The sequence below is a fragment of the Alternaria ventricosa genome (assembly GCF_023758065.1).
Source record: "Alternaria ventricosa strain BMP 2768 chromosome Unknown scaffold_18, whole genome shotgun sequence".
Lineage (NCBI taxonomy): Eukaryota > Fungi > Ascomycota > Dothideomycetes > Pleosporales > Pleosporaceae > Alternaria > Alternaria ventricosa.
This window is the reverse complement of record NW_026055698.1, coordinates 1-12,742: the sequence shown is the minus strand read 5'-3', so window position 1 is coordinate 12,742 and position 12,742 is coordinate 1. Positions and strand designations below refer to the sequence as shown.

The following is a 12,742-nucleotide window of genomic DNA, read 5'->3' as shown; positions in this document are numbered from 1 at the left end:
GTGATGAATAGAAGACTGTTGATTTCAACTCTTGTCCCTTGCATTCTGTGACTTGCAGAGAGCTGACGCGGTGAAGTTGGGTCGGAGAGAAGCATTCAGTGACGTAAGCCCCAATGACGCTGCTGCTATGTTGCTTCTTCTCTGTTCTAACGACGAAGCACTGATGCATCAATCTTAATCTCACGTCTTGTTCTAATTACATAGAGATTATGCAGTTAGCTTGACACCGCCACGGCGACGTACACACGTGAAGTCTCGCAAGGCCAACCATGTCCTTCCTAACACGCGTACCCCTTGGTATCAACCGCGACGATGCTCCCCGGCGCCACAACACTCCCAGTGACAGGCATGGCCAAACCTCCAGCAGTGCTCACGTATAGCACATCCCGATCCCTGTCTGTTCTCCCAAACGCTGCCGCGGTATCCCCTGCGAACGTCACTGACCCTTTTGCACCCGCCACTACCTCCATCTTCTTCCCACCTGGACTCACAGCAATGACTGTGTTCTCATAGTTACTCACAGCCCACAACGTGCCATCTAGACCAAACGTGAAGTCATCTACAAAGTTGGCCACCGCAGTCAGATTGGCGTATAGTTCCACGACTGCCTTGGGACTATGCGATATGTACCCTCTTGAAGTGATGGGAACGCGGTATATGGCGATGAGGTCCGAGTTACTGAAGTACACCCACCCATCGCGGATCTTGAGACCATTGGCACCAAACCCCACGGTACCATTGTGCATTTCTGGGTAAGGCTTGAGTTCTGGTCCATCGGCGATGATCTCGCTGGTCCCAGTTTTGGTATCGAAGCGGAAGAGGAGGCCATATTGAGAATCTGCCATTATGACAATGGAAGGGTCAGAGGGCAGGGTCGCGGCGCCGTTGAGTAACTTTGCCCGCGGTACGTTGGCGATTTTGTGGACTGTAGGTGTGGAGACGTCGGGAGAGGCGAAGGCGGCTTGCCATACGGACCAGGTACCGGCGTAGCCAGTTGAGTTGGTTGTTGCATTTCCGGCGATGATGGCATATGTATCTGGGGCTGTTTCTGTGATTCCAAGGAGATCAGTAACGTTGGCGGCATGGAACTCGTAGATGGGTTCTAGGGTTGCGTTTCCTAGTGACGGGTTCTTGATGGTGTAAAGTATGGGGACTGGAGCCAGTTGGGTGACGAGTAAATCGCCATTTGGCCGGACGGCGAGGTTCTCCAGCCAGGTTGGGACTGTTGAAAGCTGAGCTACTGTTCTGGCTGGGAGAGGAAGGGCGGGACCAGGGAGAGGTGAGGATGATGTGCCGAGACCTAAGAGGGCCAAAGACAGTAGGGAAGTCAGTCTTCTAGGGAACATTGCGCTGTGCTATAAAATGGAATGGTAGTCGTATCTTGTGGTGTAGTTAGCGAGATACATAGGGCGCTTTCGACTGCCATGTATATATATACCAAAGGGAACTGTTGGATGCATAGTCATGATGAGCATCTCGTATCTAGTTAGTAATAATTTTGATGCCCTTAGTGATAGGTATGTCAGCATGCTTTAATTGTGCACAGTTCATGTCCCTCCACCTTTGTAGATTGGCGTTTGACTAAAGACCTTACACATCGCCATGAAGCGTTATTCAGCACATAGCTGTGCGTGATTGGATCCGTCTCGGACAACGACTCCACTCGTCAACGCAGCCGACCGAGGGTTGGCCTAGCATTAACACTGTAGTAAACATAAGAGGTACATTTGCCATGCGTTGCCGTTCGGAAAGATGCAGATAGGAGATGTCAAGAAGAAGGCGCGACTGAGAGCCAGTGACATCACCTTGGAAGCGTGCTTTGTCATCCCACGTGTGCTGTACCAAATCAGCCGTCATGACGCCACCTGGGCATGCAGATTCTCTGGTGCCTTCCGATCTGCCAGCATCTCATTAGCCATATTTCTTGCGACCGCAGCTGCCTGTATCGACCAATCTAAATTCCGAATTATAGAAATGTATCCAGTGCCAATCGCCTATCGATAACGCTCCTTCGACTGAACTGCTTGTGCCTAATGACGATGATCTTCCACAAGTACCGAATGTCCAGATATTGTGCGCATCTCTTCAAACACCCATGGCAAGCACATGTTGCCTACGCCAATCTTACACGAGGTATAAAAGTACAGTAACGCCGTCCATACGCCTGCGATGGAGGTTGCTAGCCCGCCCTTATTGGTTCTCTTGCTTGGTTTGTTGTTGCTGTTGTGATTGCTGCATGCCTTGCTGCATCGCATTCTGCCCCCAATTTTGCTGCAGGCCTGCACTATTCGGTGGTTGTGACGCATTCGAGTTCATCCGTTGCGGCCCGGGCGACTGCTTCATTTGTGGGGTCTGCCCCTTCCATCCTGGGAACAGCTCCTGCAGTTTGGTATATAGCTTGACGAGCTCGGCGGGCGAAGCGGGTATCGACATGATGGCGGGCCCCGGTTGTATTTGTTGGCCAGGCTTTGGTACCTTCTCCGCATTCTGCGCGAGGTAGGCGAGGTTTGCCTGGAGGCGGCGCATATAGCTGGGCTTGTTAGCTGACGTCGCGCAAGGGATGCGCAGCACTCACTCTACGTATTCCTTGGATGGCTGCGGTTTGTCGCCTTCGGGCTTCCCTCCTGGCGTAGGCCCTACTTGGCCTGCCTTGCCCTGCGTCTGGAGCTCGCAGACTTCTTTGATGAGGATGCTGTTGATGTCGAGGAGGGTTGCGACGCGGTCTGCATTACGCGCCGGGTTGGCGGGCGACACTGGCGACGGGGGCACCTGCTTCACGGGCGTCTGGACCTGGGGCGGCTCCGCTTTGACGGGCAACTGGAGGTTCATGGGGGTCTGCTGGCCGTTGGTCTGCATGCTGCTGGGCGAGGGCTGTGGCTGCGGTGTCGCATAGGGTGCCTGGCCAGTGGTGCTGGCAGGGGAGGCCGTCTGGCGGTTCTGGGCAAACTGGTGGTGGGCAGGCGAGGGCATCGTCTGCGCGTAGGGCGCGTTCGAGTAGGGGCTCGGCGACGACAGCTGGTGTTGCTGCTGCTGCTGTTGCGCCTGCTGTTGCTGTTGTTGCGCCTGCTGCATGGCGGCTGCTCCATGGTGTCATGTCAGCCAGGCTGCCAGGAACGCGCCCACGGGCGGCGATAGGACAGGACAAGAAACGCGCACGTCACTGGCTTACCTCGCTGCTGGAGATACGGGGCTCCTGGCTGAATGCCATTGCTCCCCATGGCGCCACCCATGCCCGGGAACGACGGGGACTGCCCGTACTGCCCATGTGGGTTGGCTTGCTGCTGGAGCCGCGCCTGTGCATCGAATTGGGCGTGTTGCGGGGAATTGGCGAACTGGCCGCCATACGCATTAGGGTTATTGAAATCCATTATCGGCACTCATTGGCCACGTCGCACAACTCGGTTTAGATTGATCGGTGGGTTGATCCGTTGATGGGAGAAAACGTGCGGTTCGTGATAAGCTTGGGTTTCGGCTCTAGAAGCTTTGCAACCCCAGCTCAGGCCAGCCGAGCGAGTCAAGTTGGCCGTCCTCGCCCTCTTTGTTCCAGCGCGACCACTTCCCTCGAGCGCACCCGACATCGTCAAAGGAACTCCAGAATACATCAAATCCCGCATGGCGCCCTACTGGACCAGCGTGCAAGCATGTCCTAATGCAGTGCCTTAAGCAACCTCACACCTCCAGCATCCCTGTCACATGGGCCCACAAAAATGCTTGACATATCTCCCGAACATGGGACGAGACGCTTCCAGATCCGTCACCAGGTACCACGGCCTGCCATTAATACCGGGTCTGAGGCTCTTATCCGCCAACTAGATGAACCGCCGCCACCTGCATATGCCATGTGACTGACTCTTGGGAAGACTCGGCCATGTTGGCATCGAGGCATCTCGAGGCAGCACGCGCCCTCATCCTCCAGGACCGACGCACGCACTTGTTACCTATTTCTCTCATGCACTTCTGAAAACGCCACGTTGTTTTCAAGTTGAGCTTGGCAATCGAGTGTAACTACATCATAGGCTCCCATGCTGCCACTTCTAAGCGAGCTCTAGCTCATCACGCGGTGTGTGGATGGGTTTCTTAACCGGGATCTAACCTCTCAACGCTCCTTCGGTGTGTGTGATACATCCATGTGGCTGCATGACGTCGGAATGTGGGCGCCGATGAGTATAGTCCTTGTCTCAATAGCAAAACGTGCTCAAGAGCTCCTTGGGATCTGCACCTCTCGGGCCGAAGTAAGATGCAGAGATACAGTAGTAATAAGCACTTCGTAAGGCGGTCTCTCCTTGATTATTCTCCAAAGACCTCCTCCTTCGTCGGTGTCTCTTTGCGGCGCAGTGCCACAAAGTACGCCTCTTTAGATTCCTGGAGCCAGTCAGCGTGGAACGCCAACTGTGCAGAAAACCTACAGCGCGAGAGGATTCCGGCTTCTCCCTGTACACCTTGGCGAAGAGACGCTTCAGCTTTGTCTCGAATGCCTTTTCCTCCGATCCTTTGTAGTACTTGCAGAGGAAGTGGCCGCCAGTCTTGAGCGTATCGAAAGCGAATGTCAGGGCGGCCATGCACAAGTCCTACGAAGTTTAGTAAAATCAGGAGTGATCGGCGGACTACCCACCATGCTGCCGGCGTGGTCTCTGAAAGCATTTCCGCTGGTGTTCATCATCCTAAAATATGGGTCACTAAGGCTCTTCTTGTAGAAGCCGGCCGTTTGGTCCCAGGGTTCTGACATGTCGCTGAGCACCACGTCTACTGCTCTACCCTCCTGCATATCTCTCTCCTTCAACGAGAGCCTAGTTGGAGCATCTTGTTCGCTGTCACTGGTCTCTGCTGGGCGCCCGATCGGCTCGAGTTCTGCGCCGTCCAGATGGGCATGTCGTTCGATATCAATGTATCCTCGTTCCATGTCGTCCAGCTCTTCTTCGGTAAGTCCCTCGCTCGCTTTCCCGGAAACCTGTCTTCTGGGTCTGCCCAGGTCCGGATCTCGCACATAGGCTCGAACCTCGTCTTGGATTACAGGTGACAAGAAGTCGCCTTGTATGGTGGAGACGCCTCGCGGGGGTTGTGCGGGTATCAAGTCAATACCTATGACACGGCCCTCTGGAGCAGTACGGTCTGCAGCAACCTGGAGACATTAAGATGCTGTAGTTTGTGTAGATGGATCTGGCGAACCTGGGACCATGATCCTGGTGCGAAACCCTGAATTTCTTTAGCATCATACTTCCAGTGAAGCAGAGAAGCATACCAGATCGACGACAGTTTGACCTGGCTGAAAAAGCTTGTGCTTGGTGTTAAGCTGTGGCGCGTTAGTCAGTGCGCATCCTCAGACCAAGGCGCATTTACTTCAAGCAGCTTGAATGCAGCGCGACTCTTCAAGCCTTGCACTTTGGCTTCCTTGGCGAAGAAGTCCCTGCCTTGGCGTGACTTCCATCTTGTTGAAGATGAGGATGCACGCCGGTCTGAGAGCCTGTGACTGGATTGGTGAGAGTCACGAGTTGCGTGTCTCAAGCCAAAACACGTTGGCGCTACTGGATGATGGGAAGACTCCAGTAGCAAGCTATCTGTGAGCTGCCGAAATATACGACGTGACAGCATAGGGAAGGTGCAACTGTAGTGCGTCGCCTTCGCCTTCGCAGAACTTATATACTCTTATCGATAACGTACGTCAACGATTTCGACATGTCACCCCAAGTCCAGGTCCTTCCCAAACACTCGCGATAGAAAGGACGATAGCTAGGGAAACTACATGTTGCAAGCGACCTTGACTTGACTTGAAGGACAATCACTGTGTTCGCGATAGCTCATGATCTCGGACTCGAGATGTGAGGTCATCTCCGAGATATTATCGTCTTCAACCTCGGAACGCCGAATCTACGATTACGATGTGTCAACGTCCACGGCCGACGTTTGTACCCCGCTGTTCTCCAGAGTCTAGTGAGCACGCGATCTCAATTGGGTGTGGGGTCGTGTGCTCATCGAACGGTACGTTTTGGATGCCTTCGCAGTATCTGGTGATGGAGAGCCCGGGCGGTACCATTCCGCATGTGACGACACCCATCCAAGACAGATACAGTCTATCAAGATCATGAGCAGCAGAACTCTAAAACAGAATCCTATAGTGTTTCCAACAACGGCTGACGCAGAAGGAGTGACAGTGCGCAGCTGACTGCGTCGTCTAGTAAGGGGTGACTGAGGCGCAACGCCAGTTTGCGTGCATCTGCCCTGGTGTTCCCCTGACGTGTTGCCATGATGCGCGTCGAATCATTGCAGCTCGCAGGCAGCCCCGTCAAGGGGCTGATGCCGGAGGGAGACGACAGGTGTCAACCAGAGCCAAGTATCAGATCGCGAGTACCCGGGCCGTCAGCGAGGACCGTGGTTGTTATAAGCATGGCTGATGGCATTCGTCGATTCGTGGCGCTAGACTAAAATTCGCTCCTTCCTCCCGCGGTATCCTCAAATCTCCGCTACCAGAGACGATCCAAACACGACAACCCTACCGAGGAGCGACGCCCATGACACACGCGCGACTACACACACAAACACTCACCTGAAAGCTGCCTTGCATGGAAGATCGAATTCACCGCTCATCGACAAGTCCTGCTCACCTCGTACGGCCGGAAATCTGTCTTCACCTCCGCAACACCATTTTCCAATGACCTCGACACTACGTCGCGCGACCTTTTCTTTCCGTCGATAGAACTTGTCCCCGCTCGGACAACAATATCCTGCTTTTCAGAGCAACAGCGCCGCGTTTAGAGCAACGCCAAACAGCGTCATGTCGAAACCATCCGAGAAGCCGCAGTCGCAACCGCCCGCCATCATGAGCGACGAACCGGGCAAGGGCATAAAAGTGAGTCAAGGTGAAATCCCTAGTCGCAGGACATCAATTGACCCCTCATCGCAGCCCCTCGGCACGCCCGACATCACTAGTCTCCAGCGCGTTCGCCAGGTTTTTGCGCAGCCAGTTCTGGCTTCTTTCGTCGCCGGCGGCGTAGCTGGCGCGGTTTCACGAACCGTCGTATCGCCCCTCGAACGCCTCAAGATTCTATTCCAAGTCCAGAGCGTTGGTCGCGAGGAATACAAGATGTCCGTACCCAAGGCTCTGGCTAAGATGTGGAGGGAGGAGGGATGGAGAGGCTTCATGGCCGGAAACGGTACCAACTGCATACGGATTGTACCATACTCGGCCGTACAGTTCAGCGCATATAACGTCTACAAGCGGGTACGTCTATTTCTCTTCTGTTCAGCGTGTTCTTGATTTCAGCGAGCGACTTGCTTTTCAGACATTGGGGTGGATGGGATAAGGTAAGGGCGGACGAAAGAGAGAGGGCGGTAAGTGGGGAAGGATCCGAAGCTTCGCCGATGGAAAGCTCAAAGTGAGCTGGGAGGAGATATTCAGGGACACGGAGGTTTCTGCAAAGACGACGACGGCCATGGTATGTCCCAAATTTTCATAGCTGACTTGCCTTAGTTCTTCGAGAGCGAACCAGGCGCCCCCCTCGATGCCTACCAGCGACTACTCTGTGGTGGTCTTGCTGGTATCACCTCCGTCACGTTCACCTACCCACTCGATATCGTCCGAACACGCCTATCCATCCAGTCCGCATCGTTCTCCGATCTGAAGAAGGAGGCCGGCCAGAAGCTACCGGGCATGTGGCAACTGCTTACAACCATGTACAAGACCGAGGGCGGTACCCCGGCGCTATACCGTGGCATCCTTCCCACAGTGGCTGGTGTCGCACCGTATGTCGGCCTCAACTTCATGGTGTACGAGATCGCCCGTACCAAGTTTACACGCGAGGGTCAGAAAGACCCGGGTGCCATCGGCAAATTAGGAGCGGGTGCCGTCTCCGGTGCTGTCGCGCAGACCATCACATACCCATTCGATGTCCTGCGGCGGAGATTCCAGATCAACACCATGAGCGGTATGGGATACCAGTACGCAGGAATCGGCGACGCCATCAAGCAGATCATCAAGACAGAAGGCTTCCGGGGTCTGTACAAGGGTATTGTGCCCAACCTTCTCAAGGTGGCGCCTAGTATGGCTAGCAGTTGGCTCAGCTTCGAGATGACACGAGACCTGCTCATGGGCAAGTGGAACTCGGGCTTCTTGTAGGACAGACAGTCCCAACTTCGCCATCGTCGAAACGAACTACAACAGAAGAAATCGACAAGAAACTTCACATTACGAGCGCTCTTCCGACGGGAAGAAGCATACACGAAACCGTCCACCGACAGCAGGTGGCATTGTATAACGTCAACGAAAGCGATTGATACAACACACGAGCATTGCATTTGGGAAGGATCAGCACGGCCTGGGGGTCTGATTTGGGAACGTCCTCCCATGGATAACAGCGAAGGCGTTTGACTGGGTTTTAGTCCTTGCAAGTTGCACAGCTTTACATGCAACTTTTCCTTCTTCCTCTTCTTTAGAGTTGGAAAAGAACGAGCGGTCATGCATCATACATAGAAGTATATTCGAGTCTGCGAAGCGGACATGATTTGGCATGGCTTGTACAATACAGATAGTTTCATGCTTTCCACTGGGAAACTGGGGATAATGGAACTGCTTTATATCAATGATGGTGCTTGACGTGTACACGAGTGATTGTGTTTCGCCAAGTCCAGCACGTCATTCCCTATCCTCATCCCTCATGCGTGAGTAGAACAAAAGCACATATCGTCACTGACCCTCTCCCTTCCACCGCACAACTAATCATCCCCTTTCAAAGCCCATCATCCAAGCGCTTCACCACAACCTCTCTCACGTTCAGGACATGTGCTTTTCTCCCGTCAGTACCGCTCTACATTGTCTTTTCATATTGGAATGGAGATACTTACATCCCCTTGCACCCATGACAAAAGCAATAAGAGTGTTCACACTGCTCGTCGCGACAGTATTCCCAGCTCTTCTTTCCTTTCTGATATTGATGCTTGTGTGAGTCTTCGTACGTGGGAGAGGGGGGGTTGAAGTACGTTGTGACATGTGTTCAGCTTGTCGATGCATATGTTGCATCGTTTTTTGGCTGCTGTGGTGATGGATGTTGGTGTTGAATCTCGGTCTTTGTTGGTCATGGAGCGGGAGGGGAGGATTGATAGTGTTGTAGGGGAGATCTGGTTAAGGGCTGTGGTCGCGGTGACTAGGACGAGGAGGCAGGCTAGTTTAGCGGCGGGTTGGATAGGGAAGTGCATGATGTTGGTTTTGGTGATTGCTGAAGTTTCAAGGTTTGGTGGAATACTCAGAGGCTTCTGGGGTAAAAACAGGGTATGGAATTAGCCAAATACTATTTCTACGTGTTCAGTAGGTGTCGTACAAACTAATCAGAGAGCTACTGGGCTAGAAGCGTTTGGCCAGAAGCATTGACAGTCTTTGAGTGTTTGTAAATGACCCGGCTGGAGAGTGATTAGAGTAAGGTGTCACATGTAAAACTTACACACGTGAATAGTTGAACTAGTGTGACATTTGAGATGGTCTACAGGGAGATCAACCCCAAGACCTTTACTCCGAATGCAAGGGAAAATGTTACAGTATTTACAAAGACCCTCTATAGCTCGCCGTCCTTCCGCAGAGTCTCGTTACCCCAGGGCTCGCTTGTCAAGCAAGTCAATCCAGCAGCCGGCTCGCAGCTCTTCCTTCCACTCAATGGTCCTGGTGATGGCAGCTTGAGACCGCCAGCCGCGTATTGGCGTCCCTGCTCGTTGGCGAGAGCTTCACCAGCACCGGCCTCTACGTTCAGCGATCCCTTGCCCGATGCCAGACCCTTGCCTCCAGGCTGCGCACCGGTAGATTGTTCGGCGGCCTTGAGGGCCTTGAGCAGGTTGACTGTCGAGCCGTATGTGAGATCCTCGTAGTAGTCGTCGTTGATCTGGACCATGGGCGCGTTCGCACATGCACCAAGGCATTCTACCTCGGAGAATGTGAAGAGGCCGTCTGCGGTGGTCTCGCCGTGGTGTACGCCCAATACGTCTTCGCAAGCCTTCATAACCGAGTCACTGTCGCAAAGCATGCATGGGGTCTTCATTCTGTCAGCAGCTGCCCTCAATGCCAAGTATGGTGTCTACTCACAGTTGTGCAGACCTGGACGTGGAACTTGCCCACGGGGTCCCGGTTGTACATGGTGTAGAAAGTCGCAACTTCGTATACACGCATTGGTGGCATCTCCAGTATCCGCGCAACCTCGTTCATGACGCTGATGCTGCAGAATCCGTGCTGGCGTTGTCCGAGGTCGAGGAGCGGCATGACGGCGGCCTTCTTGTATTGGGAGGGGTATCGGGAGACGATCTCTTGGATGAGTTCCTCATTTTGTGGTGTAAATTTGAAGGGAATTTTGAGGTTGTTTTGAGGCGTGTCGCGGTGCTACAGGCGGATTAGCTCGGCTTCCAGCGCAAGATGAATGAATTACATACAACGTTGAGCGAGCCGCTCTCGTTCCATGACGGTCGCGAAACGCTGAAAGCCCGCCATTGAGCCCTCTGGAACTGTCGCGAGGCGCGTGGGGCAATCCTGCATGCGAGGGGGACGAGTCTTGAGGCCATGGTGGGTTGTGCTGCGGGCTGGAGGCGATGGCGTCGATTGAAGATGTCAACGATGAAGCTCATCCGAAGCGCCAAGTAAATGTGCAGGGGTCATTGCAATCAGCCGCCTCTGATTGGCCGCGCCCAACATCTCCACTCCGTTGTACCTTCGACGCTTCCTCACTGCTTCTCCGCATGGTTCAGGTCATCCCAAGCATCGCTTCGTGTTGCGTGATCGATGGCATTACCTGATCGCCGTTCTCCCGTAGCTACATGGATCCACGACTTCGCTGCTTGAAACACATTACCGCCTTTGCTGCAGCGAGCCATGCCCAGTACAGTCGAGGCCGCCACGTAGCTATCCCCACCGACACCGTCCTCGTGCGTTTCGTCGCTGCTGCGCACTGCGGAAGCTTCATTTTTCTCTGGCATCCGCGGCAGTCTAGCCTGCGGATTCCTTTGTTGGCAACGTCCCGTATTAGTTTCTGCGCAAAAAATGGCTCGGTACAGAGCCGCATCGATGCTCGTAGAATGCGCCTACGGCGGTCAACCACGTCTGATGGAACTGTGGGTCTGCTAACACACACGCTGGGGGCACCTCGCGACATTGCATCCTTAGGAGTAGCAGTCGGTGGACTGAGAGACGCATAGGATTCTTCCCTCTGTGCCGTCGTAGGTGGAAAGATACCCTAGCCATTGTGTCTGGCCAATCGGCCGCTGTTCGCCTCATTGACGGCGCTCTGCGCGGACGCAGGCTGGCTTGCCGTTTGATGAGTTGTACTAATGTTTGCACTGTCAATTCGGTATCTTCACAGGCTTACAACACCGGCCGCTTCTTCCAGCCATGTTTCAGAGTCATATGATGCAACTACGTGTACGTGTACATCACTCATGCAGCACTTCACTAGTATACGGGGCGGTCAACATCTGCGCCATATAAGTATCTATTACTGCTATCATAGCACTTCCTGATCTCCTTCCACATCCCTTCGCTCTACCCCACTACTACACTGCCGACCTGCACTCGCGTTCGTCTCGTGGCTCACCCACACATTCGCCCAGCATGTGCAAGTACACAATCACGATACTTGAATGCGGTCACAAAATCGATGATTATGTCGAATCTCGCGACTGCCCCTACTACCAAAGGACCACCGTACAGTGTGACCGTGACAACCCGAGGTCCAAAGATCGCTGCACCGTAAAAACCAGAGACCAAAACGGAATTTGCAATAGATGTCTCCGCGACAACGAAGAAGCCGCCATGCGCCGCGACTTGGAAAAAGAAAGAGAACACAAACGCCGAGAAAACGAAGAAGCCGCAGAAGCATTCCGCCGTGGGCAGGAAGAACTTAAAGAGAAGAACCGCCGGGAGGCGGAAGAAAGACGACGGGCTCAGCAAAAAGCCGACGAAGAAGCCAGGGACAGAGCCCGCCGGGAAGCGGACAGGAAGCAGCGAGCTGAGGAAGAAGCCAGGGAAAGAAGTCGCAGGGAAGTCGAAGAAAAACGCCGAGCGGATCAGAGAGCCGAAGAAGAAGCTACGGAGAAACGCCGCCGGGAAGAAGAACAACGACGTCGGGCGAAACAAAAAGCCGACGAAGAAGCCAGGGACAAAGCCCGCCGGGAAGCGGACAGAAAGCAGCGAGATGAAGAAGAGGCCATGGAGAAGCGCCGCCGGGAAGTGGAGCAAAGGCGACGGGACAAGGAGGAAGCTATGGAGAGAGACCTCAGGGAGGCGGAAGAAAGGCGGCGGCAGGCCAAGAAAGAAGCCGATGAAGAAGCCATTGCGAGAAGACGACGGGACCACGAGAGAAAGATGGCTGAAGATGAGCAGGAGTTGCTAAGAAAGATGGCAGAGGATGAGGAAGCTCTTGAGCGACGCAAGAGGGCATATGAGAAGAGAATAGCAGAAGAGGAAGAAATCGAGAGACAGCGCAAGGCGGAGCTCGACCGACTAGCCAAAGAACAACGCGATCTGGATTTGATGATCCAAAAGTCCAGAGAAGAAGCAGATAGGAAGAAGAGAGAGGAGGAGGAAGAGGCGCAGCGAGCTCTGAGGGAGCAGGAGAGATGGGAGCAGGAAAGGAAGTACCGAGAGGAACTAGTAAGTCCAAGTCCTATACCATCTCAACATCAGTTGACTAACCTCACACCCACAGCTCCGATCAAGAACCGCCGCACCACCATCCCCACCCGCCACACCACCCGCGCCCCCAGCCCCCGCCCCCAAACC

At 54.0% G+C, this 12,742-nt stretch overlaps 6 protein-coding genes across 6 annotated transcripts; 2 read left to right on the top strand and 4 right to left on the bottom strand.

Moving 5' to 3' along the window:
• Positions 1 to 278: 278 nt before the first annotated feature.
• Positions 279 to 1,346, bottom strand: J4E93_008704 (uncharacterized protein; the record flags this gene model as incomplete). The annotated part of the gene is made up of 1 exon (XM_049346602.1): positions 279 to 1,346. The coding sequence occupies one exon, from the start codon at positions 1,344 to 1,346 to the stop codon at positions 279 to 281; it is 1,068 nt and encodes a 355-aa protein (XP_049196022.1).
• Positions 1,347 to 2,190: 844 nt separating this feature from the next.
• On the bottom strand, positions 2,191 to 3,368 carry J4E93_008703 (uncharacterized protein; the record flags this gene model as incomplete). The annotated part of the gene is made up of 3 exons (XM_049346601.1): positions 2,191 to 2,530; positions 2,576 to 3,077; positions 3,170 to 3,368. The coding sequence occupies 3 exons, from the start codon at positions 3,366 to 3,368 to the stop codon at positions 2,191 to 2,193; spliced, it is 1,041 nt and encodes a 346-aa protein (XP_049196021.1).
• A 919-nt stretch (positions 3,369 to 4,287) lies between these two features.
• J4E93_008702 (uncharacterized protein) lies at positions 4,288 to 5,176 on the bottom strand (the record flags this gene model as incomplete). The annotated part of the gene is made up of 4 exons (XM_049346600.1): positions 4,288 to 4,362; positions 4,407 to 4,568; positions 4,613 to 5,094; positions 5,167 to 5,176. 4 exons carry the CDS (start codon positions 5,174 to 5,176, stop codon positions 4,288 to 4,290), a joined length of 729 nt encoding a protein of 242 aa, XP_049196020.1.
• Positions 5,177 to 6,769: 1,593 nt separating this feature from the next.
• J4E93_008701 (uncharacterized protein) lies at positions 6,770 to 8,110 on the top strand (the record flags this gene model as incomplete). Its single annotated transcript, XM_049346599.1, has 3 exons — positions 6,770 to 6,844; positions 6,899 to 7,216; positions 7,466 to 8,110. 3 exons carry the CDS (start codon positions 6,770 to 6,772, stop codon positions 8,108 to 8,110), a joined length of 1,038 nt encoding a protein of 345 aa, XP_049196019.1.
• Positions 8,111 to 9,539: 1,429 nt separating this feature from the next.
• On the bottom strand, positions 9,540 to 10,530 carry J4E93_008700 (uncharacterized protein; the record flags this gene model as incomplete). Its single annotated transcript, XM_049346598.1, has 3 exons — positions 9,540 to 10,010; positions 10,061 to 10,351; positions 10,402 to 10,530. The coding sequence occupies 3 exons, from the start codon at positions 10,528 to 10,530 to the stop codon at positions 9,540 to 9,542; spliced, it is 891 nt and encodes a 296-aa protein (XP_049196018.1).
• A 1,693-nt stretch (positions 10,531 to 12,223) lies between these two features.
• J4E93_008699 (uncharacterized protein) lies at positions 12,224 to 12,613 on the top strand (the record flags this gene model as incomplete). Its single annotated transcript, XM_049346597.1, has 1 exon — positions 12,224 to 12,613. A coding segment is annotated over one exon (390 nt), but the record flags the coding sequence as incomplete, so codon positions are not given.
• Positions 12,614 to 12,742: the final 129 nt, after the last annotated feature.